Genomic DNA, 21,727 nt, shown 5'->3' on the forward strand with positions numbered 1-21,727 from the left:
AAAATTCTATGAAATTTTCTCTTCAAAACACTAATTATGAAACACTATATTTTTGTAAGAAATTTCAATCGGGCCCTCAACAGTCCCTTTCCCCTTCGAGTACGGTTTTGATTGCATCATATATAAGCAACATGCATATTTCTTTAAAATTGTTAAATAAAATAGAACTGTCTATTACTCTTCCACTGAAATTATAGTATTTCCATATTTCCCATAGAGTAGACAAGTGCACAATGACTTACTCCATCAGTGCTTTGACTTTCTTGAGAAAATATAATTTACCAAAAAAACTAGTTCTTCCAGATAACTTTTTAAGAATGATATTCTACACACATCTAAGCAGTGAATATCTTGATTAAATCTGACTGTTTCTAGGCCGAACAGTTTAACTCCAACGGGTCTATGAATCTTAGCTTCCCGGTTTTAAGCCACTTTCCTATGTTCGAAATTTTATTTTCTAAAGATTTGCCCGTTGAGAAAAGAGTGAGTGTTCATTATGACATTTATTTTGGGACATTTGTGTAGTATCTCCCATTAACAAATTAATTCACGATATTTTGTCCACGCGAAATTTAGTCCACCCAAGATTTTGTCCACTCCAGAATTTGTTTGCGCGAATTTTTGTTCACTCCAGAATTAGTTTTCGGAGATTTAGTTTATGCAAAATTTTGTCTGCGCGAGATTTTCTCCACGCGTGATTTCGACTACAATATTTTGTCCCCTGATATTTTGTTTTTACACTCATAGAGCAAAAACATTTTTATTTTTATTCTTGAAATTTTTAATATTTCTTTAATTCCACTGATCAATTTTCTATATGATTTAAAGTTAATATTTTTTACTTTTGCCTAAGTTAATTTTGTAGTTTTTTTTTGCTAAAAAATCTCCAAATACCAGATGATATTTCTGGATGACCATCTTGGAAGCAACAAAAATGTTACCAAAGTATGTAATAAAAAATTTGCTCGAAATATTAAACTAAATTTCACAGCAATTTGAACTCAAGAAGCTAGGAAAATTTAATTATTCGCAACAGAAGAAAGAATTCTATCCGCTTTTTTCCTAAGCATCTAAGATTTATTCTATTTTATATTCATTTTTATCGAAGAAAAGATAGCATGGAGATTTTAAGTTTCAAAATCTCAGAGGAAATCTTTCTACTGCGGAAGACTTTATTTCCTAGTTCTTGAGAATAAAATATCACAGTTATATATCTTGATTTTGAAGAAAGCTGGGCGAATATTTTTTGCATAATGATTCCCTTTTGTATTTTAAAAACATACTTTGAGGAAGTTTTATATTGCGTATCTTCTAATATTACTCTGGAAGACGGAAATATAATGATAAATATTTTGTGTTATGTCTTGAAAAATATTTATACCGATTTTTATTGCAAGAAGATAATATACTTTGACATAAAAATTTTACTGCGCAATTTTTTCCCAAATTATGTAATACATACATTTGTAGAATTGAATGAGTGTTTAATTACATTTTTTAGGTAAAATATATTGTTAAAAGCATAAATCGACATTTGGAGCAATAAAAATATATTTAGCATTGGATTGATATAAATTATTTCAAATGGATTTGAAAATATTTTTTACAATCTAAAGCTACTGGACATTTGCTATTGTTATAATTAATATTATTATTGTTACCATAAGTATTATTATGGTTATCATCATTATCGTTATCATCATTATCATTAATATCATTATCGTTATCATCATTATAATTAATATATTACTCATCATTGTCATAATTACTATTATTATTATTGTTGTTATCATTTCCATCATTATTATCACTATCTTTATTATTAGTATTCTGATTGCTGTTATCATCATTATCATTATCTTTACTATCATTATTATTTTTAGTAGTATTATTACTATTGTATGTTGAAATTACAACAGCATGGCATTAACATACTAAACTGAGATAATTTAGTTAAATTTTTTCACTAAATTACATCTAATATTTTTTGACATTTCTATAACTCATAGTTTCAGAACTGTCCGTTTATTTATTCACATTTTTTAAATGAATTATTAGATTTAAAATCCATATACATAAATTGCTTTTTGCCGCAAAATAAATATATCCAGTAATATTTCAAACTGTGTAATTAAGTCAAAAAAATATATTTACACCCACTAATTACTAAAAATTTTATTTTCATAAATTTTTATCCGAATTTTATGTTTTGCTTTTCATGCACGAGGTTTTAAAAAAAACTAGTCTTTCCTTTGAATCTAAGTAACATATGCATCTGAGAAATAATGAGAAATATGTGAATAATTGCATCATAAAGTTTAAAACTTTATTTTTCCAGCTATTTAACCACAAGTTTTGAAAAATATCGAGAAAAAAGAACAAATGCAAAATATATGCTGGATCTAATTCGATATATATGCTATATCTAATTTGATATTAATTTATAGGTCAATATTTAAATATTTATTTAATATTTAATTATTATTTAATTATTATTTAATTATTTTTTAAATATTTATTCAATATTTAATTATTATTTAATTTTTTTTAAATATTTATTCAATATTTAATTATTATTTAATTATTATTTAATTGTTTTTTAGATATTTATTCAATATTTAATTATTAAATTAAAAATATTAAAATAAAAATAATTGCTCAGAATACACGTAGCCAGTATTTCCCTCACTCAAATGCCTCTTCAGAGTATACATTTGCCCGGTATTCCCTACATTGATGTTTTTCTTAATCTATTCTAATCGGATATTAAAATATCAAAACAATATTAAAATATCAATGAGTAAACTAATTTTGAATCGGACAATAACCAATGCAACTATGTGATTGTTGACCTTCTAAGGTAAAAGTCGATACTCTTCAGATTTTAATGTTTCACGGTGACATGATTTACCGTGAATAGCCGAAATCAAGAGAATGTCGATTTTCTACGGTGAATGTCAAAAACCACATAGTCGCTTTGGTGACTGTCCGAAATATTTGTTGTATCCGATTTGATATTAATTTATTCGTTGATATCGATATTTTAGTATCTGCTGAGGATAGATTAGGAAAAGCATCAATTTTCGGAATACTAGTTAAATGCATACTGGGCAGTGGTACTTGACCTTAAAAAAAACAGTAATGTAGGGCATACCGGGCAAATGTATACAAGACAGTGGCACTTAACTTGGCCTAGTATATATTTCTGACATTTACCAAAGTGACTATGCAATCGACAACATTCACCGGTGGAAGTAAGCAACCACCAATTTCTGTCCTTCACAGTAACATATAATTATTAATGCAAAAGTTATTTGAGTTATTATTGTAACTAGAACACAGTTAAGATTTAAAAAATACTTTAGAGATATGTTAGTAAGGCTGTCTATTTATTTGTGTTAATTAAAATATATGTAAAATATAACTTTAAATAAGGTATGTATATGTAATATTTCCTCAAACTCTAGCATAAAACATGACGGTTGTAAAATGTTTTTTAGAATTCATTATCAAAACAAAATTAACCTTGCACTCGAAATGGTTCAGAAAATGCAGTACTGTATTTTACATTATAACACGAAACTCTTGTTTTGGATAACTTATTGTCTATTTATTTATTTAGTAGTTTTTGCTCATATTTTCTCGATTGGTAAGATTTAGGAAGCTGGTGGTACGAATTAGGGAAATGTATTACTACCCCCCCGCAAAGAAAAAATTTAATAAAAAAATGAGGAAAAAAATAATACAGTTACTTATTATTTTTTCTACAAAAGAAAAAAAAGAAAGAAAAAAAACGAGAAAAAAAAGTTATTTTGATTGAAAAAAGTTAAAAGTGGTGTAAATTATAAACTGAATTTTTTTTTAAGGAAATATGATTTCAATTATAAATAGTTCAACCTGAAGTCAAATTTGCTTATCAAAATTATCCATTGAACTTTAATTCTGCCACCACTCTTTGTTCCACACTAGTGCATTTGTTTTCTTTTTCGGGTGGGGGGGGGGGTAATACATCGTACCTAATAGATCGTACCTATTGTACACAGTGTGAAAGTAAGTAATTTTCAGTATCTTCCACAAAAATATTATTACCAAGAAAATAATATAGGTAACAAAATGACTGTATTTCATTATTAAAACATTTTAAATGTAATTGTCAATGATTTGTGTCTGATATAAAATAAAATGTGGTACAAATCAGACAACTCTCCTCAGAATTGTTCGAACCAAATTTTTATTTAACAAATTTATAAATTAGCCTGTTATAGTCACTCTTTTGATGTAAATAACAAAGCGAAATTAACCCACGCAGTTTCTATCGACACATTCTATTAATGTCAAAGCTGAAACTCAAAGCTAACTCTTAATCTAATTATTTAATTTCGATCTTTAAAGTGCATTTGTCACCCACTTCACAAGAACTGCTCAGAATATGGCAATTTGTTAAGAGCTGCTCAGAATATGGCAATTTGTTAGGAGGAGTGTAACATCACTCCCTCAGAAATTACGACGTCATCCATTAAGATAAGATGCAATAAATATAATTTACGAACGTAATTATAGTGATTCATGGTGACAGTCATTATTACTACGGGTCAAATTGTTAAAAAAAATGCTTTTAAGATTGAAATATAGTGTTTTCTTTTCAGACAGTTTAATTATGCTAAGCTTAAAAAAATATGATTTTATCATTTATGAATGATTTTTTTCATAAATTATTTTTCTATTACTATACTAATTATTAAATCTGTATATAATCTGTATATCATCAATAAATCATCTGCTTATCATCTGTTTATGATCTGTATATCATCGTATATCAGTGTTACCCAAACTTATGACTTTTGTGTACGCTTTCTAAATTTTTCGTAACGGTGTGTACCACTGATAAAAAATGAATAATTCTTTTAAAAAATATATTTATTTTTATTAACATATTTTAGTTATTAACTGCTAAATCTGCAAAAAATAGCCAATAGAAAAATACGTAATTGTAAATTTTCATGGCTGGCTTTGTTTTTAAATAAAAGTTTTTGAAATTTTCGTTTGCTGCAAGATATTTCGTATAAGAATGCGTACCCCTGGGGGGCACGCGTACCACACCTTGGGAAACACTGTTGTATATCATTGAAAGGAAAACATATAACAATATTTTAGGGAAAGCTTGCACTTTAGAATCAGCAGACTGATACGAAAGTTTCGAAAACCGTTGCTATTAAATCAGACAGACTAATTTTATATCAACGAATTATTTTTGTAATTGTGGGGGATGTTTTTTTTTCAACAACCATGATAAAAGACATTTAATAGGAACAATATATTTAAAAGCTATTGAAATAATAATAATAGTAATAATAGTTTGTTGCTGTTGTTGTTATTTACTTTTTAATAAAAAAATTTTGATTCAAATCACATTCACAAAATTTTATTTATATTGTATACTTCGTTAAAAAAATATTTGCTGCTTTGAAATATATGTTGTATGAAGTCATTTTCTCAAAACATATTTGAACTTTCCAAAAAGGCTGGACAGTTTGTTATTGTTTATCAATGAGTCTAACAATTTTTATTTTGTATTTTCACTAGCGTTGAGCTGCTGATCCTTTCCGCATTTACAATTATCACTGTTCAACCCCTTAGTCATGTAATTTTCAACCAAACCCACAAAACAATAGAACTTAAGAACAAGTATTGGGACCAACTCCCTTTCGTAAAGAAGATTGTGAATAAGCTAAACCGAATAGGAAGGAAACTATGAAAATCATACACGGTAGCTGAGGGCAATGGAGTTGTATTGCTCATTCTCTATTAAAGGTATTTTGTATCCTTACTGTGGTCAGTATAAGTCGTGAGCAGGTGCAAATCGAACAGTCATCGTCAGATTTCGAACATATGTCGTTTCATTAAGAGGTGAGTGCTTTATCCACTGAGATATCTTGACTTGAACTTATCAGTTTCAAAATTCAAATCCTGTCAATTTTTTTTTAAATTTATAAATTTTAATTAGCTATAACATCTTAAAAAACGTAAACAATAAATTGCAGATGAAACTTACTGGGTAGTTTTATTATTTCGTAATGCTGAAACTTATTGAATTGCATTTTTGAGTAAACTTGAAATTTATTGAGTTATAAATAATTCTGCTTCAGATTTATTTATTGAGTAATATTACTATTAGGTAATATCATTTAAGCTTTATATTATTAGCTCTAAAGATACATAGATTGATGGAAAATTTGTTATAATTTTTAGTTTTCTCAAAAACAAAATATTTAGAAACATCTAAGCAGAGGAATTCAACTATGAAAGTTATTCTAAAAATTCAATTACAACTAGTTTAGAAATATCTTTTTAGTAATATCATTAGACATTTTTTTAAAAGAAAATCCATCCCAAGTTTTATGTTAGTATAGAATTCTTTCGAAAATAATTCAAAACTAGACTATATTATTCGTGCTAAATAAATTCTTAGGAAGAATCATGTTCCTCATTTCAATAGGAAATCTAACTACTTTGCTACAAAATGTGATTAAATTTCACACGAGCACAAACCTAATTATTCTTAGGGACTTAAATATTATCAAAACTTGAGTACTCAAGACTTGGGAACGTGCTTTATTTTCTGATTACGCATAGAATAGTTCTAGGCATATTGAATCATTGACTTGAGTTGAATCAAATGATTACTCAAAACAACTAACAAGAAACTAAAGATTAAAATTATTGATTTAAATCGATGAGAACATACATATATAGCGTTTAAAAACCAATAAAGAATGTTGGACGATTTGAAACATTTAATTTGTTCGAATCAACTAGCACTAGGGGGTGGGGGGGGGCGAGTATTTATACAAATACTTGATCTTTTCAAATTTGGGAGTGGGGATTTAAAATCAATTTTAATGAGGATTTAAAGTTTTTTTTAATTAATTTTAGTGGGGATTTAAAGTTTTTATCCTAAAACTAGAGATTGTTTTTAAAATAACATTCTTAGTCTATTTTCTTTCCAAATATGCAAGTTTAAAAATGTTATATATAACAAAAGCGTTTCCCTTATATGACTTGTTCAGAAGCACACGAGGAAACAATTCATCATAGGTAAGCGCCTTTAGTGGCGTATGACGACATTTCCGGGAATGGGTTTCCATGAAATTTTAATCCTGATGCTGTGCCCTAACTTCCCTAAAAGTTTGTTACACTATTTATGCGGGCCCCCTGTGATGTAAAACGCTTTTAAAGTTGCACATTTCGATAAAAAAATAGACTAAAAATATAATAAAAATATAATAAAAAAAACTGTAGCTTAGAGAGAGAAACTGAGTGCTGGTTTGAAATAAGCAATACGAAAGTAACTAAGATATGTTAAAAAATATTATGCAACAGAAAACAAGAAAAAATTATTTCTCAGTGTATTTTTTATTTAATAATTGATACCAAGAATCATATCAACTCATTTGAACCAGCAGAGAAGAATTATTGATCTGAATCTGTTTCATTATGAAATAAATTTGATTTTCAACCAATGGATTGTAATTAATTTATGCAAATCACTTATTTCTGGCACAAACTCAGTGATTTGACTCAAATCATAGTGGAGGATTCAAGTTAGCACTAAAATGGATCATTTGATTTTATTTAAATAAATGGTTTAGTGGATTAGTAATAAAAAATTAATTGATAAAATGATTACATATATTTTATTTACAGTATCCGTTAAGTTTCAACAATTTTTTTTAAAAATATTAATAAGAAATTTTATAAAACTAGTTTATTTGTTTTATTGTGTGTAAAAATGTATAAAACTACCAAAAAAAATATCGTTATTTTTATTTCCTTTTTATATGACTATTTTTAGGTTAAAACAAAGCATTTTTTTTTGCATATACGTTAAAAACTGTAAGAAAATTTCTATCGCTTAAAACACAAAAATCCTTTGAGGATTTTATTTAGAAGGTTATCAACTATATTTTGAACTCTTATTATCTTAAACACAACTGCATATACTATTGAGTTATGGATCAGTGTAGTTAAAATAGAAACTTTTTAAAAATTTCCGCATGTGTCTTTACGAAAAAACACGCATTAAAAAAATAAAATTCTACTTTTTTTCTCTTAGTCTATAGTTCAAGACATGCTTGGTATAATCATAAACACTCATGAAAATTGTAGACAATTATTTTAAAGACAACAAGGTGGTGTAAAATGAAGGGAAAAATCTGATTTTGAGATAAACGCATTTAAAGATTTAAAACCATTAGTCTATCCACTGTTATCACCTTTCATAAAAACAGCTATAACTTTGTAAATAATTGGAGTACAAGCAAAAGTAAAAAATTTTTAAAACGACAAGAGTGCAGGGATTATAAATTTATAAATAAACTCAATTTCAAAAATTTTGCCCGAAACCAATCTTTTGCACTAGTCAGATACCTTAAGTTAACGGATCTGAAAAAACTTATTCAAGTCCCAGATTTGAACCAACAGATCTGATCAAAATTAGATAACTTTATTTAATTTAAAGCAACTAGTTTAAATTAACCGATTAAAATAATGAACCTTACAAAGAGCAACAAATTTTATTATCTTATTAGAATTCGTACCCAGATTTGGATTAATGGAACTCTAAGTTCTAATATATTTGAACAAATTAGTTAAAATCAACACGGAATCAAATTACCTTGTTTAAAGAAATAATCCCATTATCTGAATTAAATCATGGACCAGATTTTATTCAAATAAACTGTTTGAAAGTAATTGATATAAATATACAAGTTAGTATATCTGGACAACTGATAAACTGGATTCTGTTTTAATCAACTAATAAGACTTACCACATTATAATAAAGAGATGACTTGCATTACCAATTTGAACAAGCCAAGATTTTAAAAATCAACATATGATAATCAGTTATTGATAATCAACTGGTGAACATTAAGGATTTAACTTCGTGTAAATTTTGATGATGCCAGTTTATTTAGAATCAATGGATATTAAATCAATCTATTTAAATCAAAGTATTTAAATAAATGTTACCTTTGCAAACTTATTATCTTTATTACACGAATCTCGTGTTGAATTTTTTAATTGATGCATAAGAGATTAGTAGATTCATAGTATTTAATACCAATTATCGAGGCGAATTTTAAAATTAAAAAAAAATCGTTTTTAAGAACCATTGTAATCTTAAATTTAAGTAACATTGCTTTAGATCATTCCATGGATAATTAGATTTTTTATTGTGGTGTACAAAAACTTTAGCAATTCTTGGAACAATTAACGTTGCCTTATTTTAATTTGTACTAATTTGTTATTTTGATAACAGAAACGTGCTGTATGGCATTCATTACCCTCATTTCAAATTCATACTAAAATTAACCAATGTAAGATTAAATTCATGCTAGAGATTGTTATTTAGACAGTAAACGAATGGTATGACATTCATTATCATAATTTAGAATTTGACCGATAATTTACCCTACCACTTCCTTCGTATTAAATTATTATTTCGACAACAAACATTTATTAGTGTCATTTCAAATTCTGACTATAAATAACTGTTCTACTTAATTCATTTCTAAGTTAGTTATTTCGAGTTTTATTGTTATCATTTCAAATTTTGACAACTGACGCTACTACTTAATTTGTTGTTATTTAGACAAAAAAAATCGTATGACATTCATCATTTCAAATTCGGAAGACAGTCAACAGTACAACTTAATTCATGATAATTTGTTATTTCAACAAGTCGTATGATATTCATTGTCATCCTTTCAAATTCGGACAACAATAAGCATGCTACTTAATTCTTACTAGTTTGTTACTTTGATAACAATGAATCCTATAGCATTCATTGTCATCATTTCTAATTCGGACAACAATTAACCATGCTACTTAATTCTTACTAGATTGTTATTTTGATAACAATGAATCCTATAACATTCATTGTCATTCTTTCAAATTCGGGCAACAATTAATCATGCTACTTAATTCTTACTAGTTTGTATACTTAATTCTTAATAGTATTTTGATAACAATGAATCCTATAATATTCATTGTCATTCTTTCAAATTCAGACAACAATTAATCATGCTACTTAATTATTAATAGTTTGTTAATTTGATAACAATGAATCCTATAACATTCATTGTCCTTATTTAAAATTCGGACGACAATTAATCATGCTACTTAATTCATACTTGCTCATTATTTCGACAACAAATGAATCGTATGACATTCATTGTCATTTATTGTCGGATGACAATTAATTGTACCTCTTAATTCATGCTAGTTTGTTATTTTGACATCAAATGAATCATATGGCATTCCTTATCATCATTTCAAATTATGACAATTAATCGTACTACTTAATTCATTCTAGTTTGTTATTTTGACATCAAATGAATCATATGGCATTCCTTATCATCATATCAAATTATGACAATTAATCGTACTACTTAATTTATTCTAGTTTGTTATTTTGACATCAAATGAATCATATGGCATTCCTTATTATCATTACAAATTCAAACGATGATTAACTATGCTACTTAATTTGCACTAGTTTGTTATTTTAACTACAAATTAATCGTATGACATTCATTGTACTAATTTAAAATTCAGACGACAGCTAACCGTTCTCTATTTTAATTTGTAACACTTGATTTTTTAATAAGAAGACACGATCAATACAAACAGAAAATAATTTTTACCAACACTTTAAATAAACTAACTTAGCAATTTATGTTAAAAACATCGAAAAAACTCAATTATTCCTGGATTGCGGGAATGTAGTGGTCAGATTAAACTCATACAGTTTAAACCCTCAATTAATTAAATATTGAAAAAATTAATTGAATCAACCAATCATTTCAGTCCTATAATTAATTTATATTAAACATTCAACCAATCTAATTTCAAACTCCAATATAGAATATGTTGTTATTTATTTAAGACATCAAAATGTTGAAATGGTTAATAAAGTGACTTACTTGTCTAGAAGTCCTAGTTGTTGAATCATTTGGAACACAAGACTGTTTAGAGCTTGGTCGTCGGGCATTACTGGCATATCGCCATTGCTGATGCTCCTGAAAAGAAAAGAAAAAAAAACATAAAACAGAATGGAAAAACAAAAACAAAAAAATCGTGAGGTAAAAAAAAATGAAGAAGGACTTTATCGGGTTGCCTTGGTGTCTAATTAATTGTCTAGAACTTAGTTTTAGCAGTCAGAAGTCAGTTTTAGTCATACTTGACTTACTGGTGTTGACAGCGTTAAGAAAATTAAGTACAGTGTGAAGCTTTGAGTTTTTTTTATTCCTTTGTTGACTGTCATATGGTAAAAGAAATATTTCACATTGCTGAGTAAATTGTTTATCAGATGTTGACACTATGCTTAAAGTGCACTTTAAAAAATTAATTTGTATTGCTCTTTGATGGATGAGGTCTGATTCAGTTTTCTTTTATCATAACAATAGCTAATAATTTAAATAATTTTGGCAAGACAAATTACATGATTATATTGATTAAATACAAAGATGTAATTCTTTTTGTTACCTGATTTTAAAATATAGGTTACAACAACTATAACACAGCTTGAAACTTTTAATTCACCTTTAATTGAATTAAAAAAAGTTACAAATTGAAAATTAGGAAACAGTTAAAAAAATCTTCCAACGATCGAACTATTTATTTCAATTTTTGTTAACTAAGCATTAATTTTAAATTAAATAAAACATATAAGGACATTTTTTGCTAATAAAAAGTGAATTTTTATTTTTAAAGCCTATAAAAGAACGAAATAAAGAAATCAAAATTTCTATGTTTAAATTTAAAGATTTTAATTTGCTATAACATCTCAAAAACATAAATAATAATTGGTTAATTAGTTTCTGATCTGAGATTACTATGGGTTAATGAACAATTTATTGAATGACAAAAGCAAAAAGTACAAATTGTAAATTAAGAAACAATTAAAAATCCTCCAATTGCCGAACTAGTTACGTTACAATATTTTTTTACATCTTTAAGCATTAATTTTAAATCAAATAAGACTTACAAAAACACTTTTTGTTAAAAAAAAAAAGTATTTTTTTCTTATTGAAGTCTCTAAAATAACAAAAAAAAAGAGATATATAAAAATTTCAATGTTAAAATTTAGAAATTTAAATTATCTATAACATCAAAAAAGTCATTCACATTCTTTAGTTCATATTTGTAAACTTTCTGTATGATTTTACAATTTTTTAAGGACAAAATTAACATATTATTGACCTGTTATTAATCTTAAAACTGAAAAGATGGCGTAAATGAATTTGTATTGTTTATGAACACCAGAATATTCTACAGAATGGCGTAATATGCTTAATTAAGTTCACTAGTCTTTTGAGTTGGGATCTCATATTTTCACTTCTTCGAACTTTCTCACCTCCACTATTTATGTAATCTAAATAAAGTAAAGAGTGCACTTAAAATAATGGGAGAGGTTAACCCTTAATGTATTGAAAAACTCAGAGTGTATGCCCAGAAAAGTGTCATTTTCAATTTCATCGTAAAAACCTATTTTAGTTCTGGGTAAATTTGGCTTTTTTGGCTATAATATACTCAAATGAAATGGCTAGAACATCAAATCGTGGCTATATTGAACTTCATTTGCAAAGAATAAGCATTTTTATCAAGTTATTTTACATTCCGCCCTAAACATCACGTTATGGAACTCTAAGCTCTTCGCATTATTTTATATTATACGTTACTTTTTGAATATTGAAATCTATCGCCTTTTATAAAAGTAAGAGAGTTTCAAACAATTTAAATTTTTTTAAATATTTTTTATGTTACTACAGAGTATTTATTTGAGAACAGTTTCCTAAAAATATAAATTGACATTCGTATAATTAAGAAATACTACGATTTTGCACTTATTTCTTAAAAGTATAAGTTGGAATTCACATAAAAGAGAAAGACAACGCTTTTTGCAATAATTTCTTAAAAGTATAAATTATAGTTTATACAAAGGAGAAAGGAAACTCTTTTTGCAATAATTTTAAAAAAGTGTAAATTGAAATTCATACAAAGGAGAAATACAACGCATTTTGTAATAATTTCCTAAAAGTATTAATTGAAATTCATGTAAAGGAGAAATACAGCTCTTTGCAAACAGGTGGAGTGCCCTTACGAAAGTTTTCAATGGCATTTTCTCAAACTGACGTTTTGCGTAATCATGACCTTAATAATTTCTAAAGCATTCCAATGGCTTAGCCCCTAAAATTCCAAGTATGTCATCATTTAGAAAAACTATATGGTGAAAACTACTAGAATATGGTAAAAGAGTGTTTCTGGCTCTTTGGGAACACCAAAGCACTCTATAAATTTTACCGAAGCTCTTTGGTAATGATTTTGATAAAATTAGCTATAAAATAAGGTTTTTGATAAGTAATAAAATTGGTAAATGTGGTACAGTTTGGTAATTTTAACATGATACCTTAGAGAATGACTTTAAAGTCATTTATTCGGTAAAATTTACTTTTCAGTTTAGTTTTTTTTAATAAATGTGTAGACATAGGAATGATAATTTTAAAAAAACAGCATTTCCGGTAAACAATTACCATGTAAATGGAATTACCAAATGAATGATTTAAATGTCGTATATTTTAATTTCCTTTACAGGAATTTTTATACAGTAATTTCACCAGAATTTTTTTCTTTGTGAGGTATATTCTGAGCAAGCACGGCAAGGAACTGATATTGTTCTGTACTTTGCGCAGTTGCGTGAACATGAAATGCTACACGTGAGAAAAAAACCTCTGTTATACGGAAAAAATCATTTAAAAAACATAATTGTTGATTATTGTACCACAAATTACAGGTTCAAAAGCTTTACTGTATTATTTACCGAAATTACTGATTGTTGTATAATTATTTCTAGTATTATTTATCAAAAATTTACTGATTTACCAACCTACTGATACATCTATTCACTGTTTCCCTGATTCACTGATTCAAACTCAAATTCACTGATTCGATGATCCAGGTTCCTGGGTTCGTTACTTTTTCCTCGTTATTTTTTCTTTATTTACTTGCTATATCAAGAACTGTTCATAGCAATAACTGAGATAGTAAGACTTTAAAAATAACTATAGCTAGTTAAGCACCAGAAATCGAAATCCAGAAGTCAAACAAAGATTTATAAAGAGGACTTCCTTAGAAAAAGTTCAGATCGTAAAACTTTTTTATTTGCAATTTTCTTTTGAAAAAGAAAATAAATAGTTAACTTATCCTACTCCATGCATAAATTATTTTCCATTTTTGTTTTGCAACATTCCATGTTGTCAGAATACAATGAATTCCACAACTAACAACTTTGCTTGTCTATAGGAATTAAGAAAAGTACTAAACCAATCTTGTAATAGACGTTATAAAGCTTCAAAAAAGAAGTATGAATAAAATTAGGTCAATCGGGTAATTTCTATGTATAAATATGGGATTTTTTTTTATACATTCAGAATAAAAAAAATGAGTGTGTTGAGTAATCCTACAAAATCGTATGTAAGTAATACCGATTGGGAAACTTTCACAATAAAAGAAGCGTAAAAAGATGATTTATAGAGAAATTTTATGTTTTGCTCCACAAAAGTTTTACTATTTTATGAGAATAGTTTCGATCTTCCTTGACAAAGAACTTATTGCGATGAAGTAATATTTTGGGACGGAAGCGTTTTCTTTCACTGGACTGTAATAAAATACGCAAAATGTATACAAAACTTTGATTTAGTTTAATAAAAAATTTGATCAGCAAAATCGTAGTATACACTTAGGAAATTAAGTTCTTAACTAAAAATTTTTGAGCGTGTTCTTAAAAGATTTAAAAATTAGAAAATCAATTACATTTTTTGAAATTTTCTTAGTTTAAAACCAAAGTGAATTTCTGAGAGAACATCAAACTTAGATGACATCCCATTTCTGTTTTTAATTTTATTAAGATACCAATATAAGAAAAATGAGATCTAACGTGAAAAGTTTTGTCAAAACTTGCTAATCATTTTTTTAAACAAGTATTTTTTTCATTACAGTATGACAGTTTAATTTCATTTTGAATTATAGATAATCTAATTTATTTGTATGTTTTGTTAATTCCTTATAAAAAGAATTGTTTTTATTCCGAGTTGTCCCAAACCTATGAGCTCAAAGTGGCCTCTTAGAGTCATTGGTTAGTTTAATCTCATTATTGGTTAATTAAAAGAGGCAGATCCAATGTAGCTTTTAAATATGTAAAAAACATATTCATTCATAATTTAATATCCCCTAGTGTTTAAAGGATAAATAAAAATGGTCTGAAGTTAAGCTTTAGAATTCTACATATGAAAGTGTACCATAGCCTGTCATTCGGTCAAAAGTTTTAGAAAATTTTTGTGTGATAAATAACAGAAATGTTCCATTTGTCTACTCTAATCGCTTGTCCCCACTAGCCTTCTTCTCCTCTCAATAAAAAAAGGAAAATAGGGAAAAAAATTCACCACACCTATGTTTTCACACTGGTTCCGTGTAGTCATTAGTTCGTTTAAATTCATTATTGTTGATTAAAAATGGCAGATCTCCTGTGACTTTTAAATATGTAATAAGCATATTCATTCATAATTTAATCTCTCCTGTTCTCAAAAAATATAAATAGACTAAAATAGAAATAAAAATAACATTTAAGAAGCCACTTTTCCACCATAAAAACTTGTTTTTTAATTTGTTACTAAACCATCTATGACGAAAGTGTACTATAGCTTTATATATGAAAGTGTACTTTAGTTTTGTCATTCTGCCAATTTTTGAGTGATGAATAATAGAAATATTCCATTTGCCTACGCTAGTCCTATGCCCACACTAGTCCCCTTCTTCCCTATCAATAAACAAAAGATCAGTAGAAGTATTTTAAGTAAAATAATGCTATTAACAGTATAATAGAAAGATAAAAAAAAATTTTAAGGTTTTTAAGCAATTATTGACAGCGAAAACTCTTAAGATGATATTTGTTTATAGTACGAAATGACAGTCCAACTTTTAAAAGTTTTATGCGTGCATTATGCGGGTTGTTTTCTACTTTATTTTTCTACAAAGTAAAGATAATCATACTTTTTTAATCGATTTGGGAATCATTCTAATCAACGAAATAATACAACTTGTTTGAGTTGTTCCATTGTTGAAAATGTTATTCTAATGGGAATTTACACACTAAATGAAATATAAGCATTTATGTAAAAAGCTAACAAAAACTAAGGAACGTGAACTTATTGATGTAGAAACATAATATTGACTAAGAATCAGTAGTCAAACTTTAATTTTCATTTTTGCATGCTGTTTACTATTATTTTTTTTTCAGGGGGAGATGCAGCATGGAAACATTCAAAGCAAAACAAAAATTCCATGGTAATTTAAGTAATATCTGATTTTTTAGTTTTTCTATGATTCTCTGATGAATATCTGATTTTTCAGTTTTTCATTTTTTTCTAGCACGATTTTTTCATATACACTGTGAAAAGTTCCGTGTAAAATTACAGTAAAATATATTGGTTCTCAGGGTGCTGGTACTTTTTACCGTAAAATTTATTTTTTCCAGGGCATGCTACGGAAACAAGAACTTAATAAATCGTAATTTTTACAGTAATAATTACCATAAAATCACTCTAATTAAATAAATATTACTGGAAAATTACGGTATAATATTTTATACAAAGTATAGATTTCACTGTATAATGAATTTTACGGATGATGCACCCAAAGTTCTTTATGCCACAATTTAATCCGGAATTTTTTACAGTGTATATTTGCCAAATTTAATTCATAATTTTTCACAAAAAGCGCTGTAGCTACAATACAATGTCTCATAATACACATATGTTCTTTTACCTCATAATAGTTTGCTAGTATATTTTTGTTATCATAGTATTTACTTTTAGTAAAAGTAAGTATTTTAGTTAAAGTAAGGAAAATATTTGAATCTATATAATTAAATTACTTTAGAGAAAAATTATTTATTTTCAAAATTCTTATGAGCATTTAATTAAATTAATATTTATATGAGCTTAAAGTTTACCTATACAAAAATTGACTTTTTAAAACAACTTTCAAATGCGGAAAATATACAAAGCTTCAATTATGCTAATTTTTTAAATTTTATTTATTATTAAATTATACTCTAATATTTATTCAATAAAGAAAAGTTTTAATTATATAATAGAAAAAGTTTTAATTATATATTAATAAATTTTGTTCATTATTAAATATAAATTTAGTAATAAGCATTTAATTGAATTTTTAAAATTTTTAACTTAAATATTTCTTATAAATCCATGAAGAACTTCACTATTTACGTATATTAAATAACTTTAATTAAAATATATACTTTCTTCATTAAATATAGTGGAAAGTGAAATATTTTAATTCCATAGCAGTGTATTGTTTCCCTATCATTATTTGGTATATCGGGTCCTAATTAATTGTAAATAATTAATGAAGTTATTTCACATTTCTTTGTAGTCTTAATTGTAGACTTATATTATTCTTTCATACTTTCGTTCGATACGGGAACTCCATTAACATAATATCCTTTGTGACGCTACAATGTTTTTGTTATTACAAAGACTTGAAATATTTCACTATTTAATTAAAAGTTGCATTAATTTTGGAAATTGTCACTAATAATTCTATTCAAGAATTCTACAAGCACTGCTTCATTTATTTTTGCAGTTATGTATTGAATTGACTTATTCGTAATTACATATTGAATTATAAGTATGATTATATTGATCTCATTAAATGCATGTTGTACAATGGAGAGAAATTAATAATTTGTTTAGTGAAATTTTACGTTATAGTTAAGTTCCTAATAAAAATAAGTTCTTCATGAGATTAATGATGAAAGCATGGTTTCTTTGACGGATAATATTACTAGAAATTTTTTTAAACCATTATACCTTGACAAAGTACAGTCTAAGAGCTTAAAGTGTAAAATTTATTCGAAATATTTTATTAAAAACTAACCTTAAAAATACTTGTAGCATGTAATTTTCAAAATATCAACTTATTAATGATCACTGCCTTATCTTAAGAAACCTCTCCCCTCGCCCCTTGCCTTTTAGGTTAAATATTTGACACTCGTTTTCTAGATATTTTTTTGTATTTAACAAACTTTTGATGATATAGTATTATTTGACAGCTTTAAAAAAATAAAATAAAAGGGTCTCTTTACTGAATTAGAAAAAATAGTGCTTGGAAATTTTTGAAATTTTTTTAACTTTTAAGGATTTTTTCTCAAAACTTTATAATAAAATTATGTGATTTGCAGTTTTGAGTAATTTATTTTAAACTACATAAGAGTGTGTGGACATGGGAATAAAGCGTACATCTTGAATAACTTTTTTATTAACTGATAAAATCTCCTCAGTCAGATATCGTAAATTGGTAGCACTGGTGTACACTTCTATGAGCACTTGCTTAATCACACTGGGAATACTTAAGTAGTAATTCGTAAAGGAAGACTTGTAAAGTGCAAAAGTAATTTTCACATTTTTCTTTTACTCTCTTAAAAACAGAATTTCAACATTTCTTATTCAGAATTTCAACTGAAGTTGATAATATGTTCTAAATTAAACTGTTTTTTACCTATTTCAATTGCTTCATATAGCATCAATTATTCAGCATGAGGCATAAACACGCAAATGTCTTTGTGGGGCTACTGACGTCACATGGTGGTGAGGTTAGTGTGGGCACTCTTTAAGTAATTTTTTCCATTTATAAGTCAGCAACTTTAAGTTTGTTTTTCGTTTTTAAATCTCAATGATCTCAAATCTATATAATTAAATTGAAACTTCTTGGCAACACTGACTCAGTATGAGTTAACGACTTTCTGTTGTTCACGTTTTTTTTTTTAAAAATAAAAGACAGTGATGTGCCCTATATCGGTTGAGTGGAAGTTGCTAACAAAGATTTGAGATTATGATATTCAGTTCCTAAGAAAAAGATGGATGTAGTGAATCTTTCATTTCTCCAGGAGTAAAAAAAACATTTCTCAAAGTTTACGAGAAGAAATAGTTACCAAACTTCCATTGTCAGTGACTAATAAAACCATCAGGACTGCATCGCAATACACATTCAAAGTTAGCATTTAAATTTTTTGATTAAGAAAACAGTATATTTATCAAATGAACCAAATTAAATAATTGTTTTCAAATGTATTGATTTGCCTTAAAAATATCTTTTTTGGTATAGTAAAATGCTCTATTACAAATGAGTATTTTAATTAATATATGTAAAGGTTTATTCTCCTATAAGACTTAGGTTGAAAATAATTTCATTTTGGTTTATGAAAATATGCACCTATCTGAGTTGCTCAAAAAATAACTACTTAAGTTATTAAGATTGTGCAAATTATCCCCATAGCTTGTACACACTAATCCAGTGTAATGGAGCTAATCTAGTGTAATGGAGCAGTGTAATGAACACAAAAAGCCGTTATGGGAAAATAAACAACTTCTTAAGTCCTCATATACAACAAAATATAGTGAGGAGTCCAAATTATTGTTAAAAAATAACTCGCAAGCTAAAAATTACATTTAATAAGGATTTTTGACAAAATTGTGAAAAATATCCAAACTTCCGTACTCATTTGTTTCGTTTTTTTTAAAACTAATTTTATTACTGATTTGATAGATTAAAACTAATTTTGTTTTTTCTAAAATGACGTATTTTAACTCAAATTGCACAAAAACAAAGATATTTCTCAAAAATCTGAAAACAAAGAAATGTATACTATTTAATTACCTTTCAAAAACTGCTCCTGGTCATTTATTTATTCCTCGATTAATTAATTAATAAGTTGCTATTATTTAGTAAGGATTTTTGACAAATTTGTAAAAAATATCCAAACTAGATCTCTCTTCCCTACTTATTTCTTTCAATTTTTTTTTTAAACTAATTTTATTACAATTTTGATAGATTAAAACTAATTTTGTTAATTCCAAAATCACCTGTTTTAACTCAAATTGCACAAAAACAAAAATATTTCCCAGAAATCTAAAAGCAGGCAGATGTATACTATTTAATTACCTTTCAAAAACTGCTCCTGGTTATTTACTTACTCCTTGATTAATTAATTAATAATTTGATATTATTTAGTAAGGTTTTTTGACAAATTTGTAAAAAATATCCAAACTAGACCTCTCTTCCCTACTTATTTCTTTCAATTTTTTTTTAAAAAAAAACTAATTTTATTACAATTTTGATAGATTAAAACTAATTTTGTTGATTCTAAAATCACATATTTTAACTCAAATTGCACAAAAACAAAAATATTTCTCAGAAATCCAAAAGCGGGTGATGTATACTATTTAATTACCTTTCAAAAACTGCTCCTGGTTATTTATTTATTCCTCGATTAATTAATTAATTAATAATTTGCTATTATTTGTGAATGAATGCATTTTAACAAGTATTTTACAATTACATATCGAGTGCTATATTTATAGAAAGCACTACATACAAAATATTATTGTAAAATTCAGTCTTAGATCTTAAACGGCTTAAAAAAAGCCTTTCACAATTGTAAAAATATTCTACTTGGGTTTTCGGGTTTTCAAATTAAATACACCAATTTTAAAATAAATGTTTCGTTTGTTATACAAATATTGTAACAAACATTACTATTAGAGGGAAAAAAAGGATCGAAGCTTCAGTTTGTAAAATTAAGTGGAAAGATAATGCAGATGATATTCTTTTATTCGAAACATATCCGTTTTTTATGCATTAAAAATAAAAAATAAAATCATCTGAGAGCACACATTATTCAAACAAAAATCCAATTGTCATTCTTTTAAAGGAAAGGAAAAAACTGGAGTATCGCAAATATTGAAATTACTCTTTTGAGTTTATAGTTTTTATTGTTTGCCATTCTCCAGAATAAAATTCAAACATCATTCTGTGTAAATTCAAATATCGTTAATTTTATTTTTGAAAATTTAAAATTTACTTGTGAATATTCAATGTAGTCTTTATGAAAAAATATACCTCTCATGAATGAAAAAGAATAATTGTAGTAGAATGTTTGGTAAAAATTCAATAACTCAGTTCAACATTAAAGTCAGTTCAATACAAATATATCTAAAAAATTATTTTATTCCCTTTCTTCAATGAATGATCAAAGAGATCTGAAATGAAAAGTTACACCTACATGCACTAAGTTGAAATCAAATTTTAATAAATAAAACATTTCAGACATATTTATGGATTCGAAATTACTATTTTAAGATTGATTTAGTAATAAAGATATAGTGTAAAATTTTTTCTTGAATATTATAACAAACTAAGACTATTAATTTTGATCCCTTAATCAACTCAGCAATAAACTAGAGAAGTCGATATTTAAAGGGGTTAAGAACCAAGCTTAAAAAAATTATTACTCAAAAAATTGCAAACAATTCTTATCTAAATGGTAAAAAATTAGAATTTTACCCCAATAAATTCTTGAGATGAGACTTGATTCAGTTTTTTCCCTCCACGTAGAACTTACACGAGATTTTTCCCTTATCTTATTTTCTTGTTTTTCATCAATCTTTAAACGATATAATTCAAAAACCTTTAAAGGAAGGGGCAAGAGATTTGAAATATTAATATTGTAATTATTTTATATCATTTTGTCTTTAATTTTATTATTTTTTAAATAATGTTTTAAATAATAAAAAAGTACAAACTATT

At 26.5% G+C, this 21,727-nt stretch overlaps 1 protein-coding gene across 2 annotated transcripts in view; it reads right to left on the bottom strand.

The window, feature by feature from the left end:
• LOC107451053 (putative leucine-rich repeat-containing protein DDB_G0290503) overlaps positions 1-21,727 on the bottom strand; it is a 224,549-nt gene that overhangs the window by 91,721 nt on the left and 111,101 nt on the right. For both annotated transcript variants that reach the window (XM_043039812.2, XM_071177657.1), the window contains exon 4: positions 10,987-11,082. In XM_043039812.2, the coding sequence (XP_042895746.1) occupies positions 10,987-11,082 (96 nt within the window). The remainder of the gene's footprint in view (positions 1-10,986; positions 11,083-21,727) is intronic.

Source organism: Parasteatoda tepidariorum, chromosome 2, assembly GCF_043381705.1.
Source record: "Parasteatoda tepidariorum isolate YZ-2023 chromosome 2, CAS_Ptep_4.0, whole genome shotgun sequence".
Lineage (NCBI taxonomy): Eukaryota > Metazoa > Arthropoda > Arachnida > Araneae > Theridiidae > Parasteatoda > Parasteatoda tepidariorum.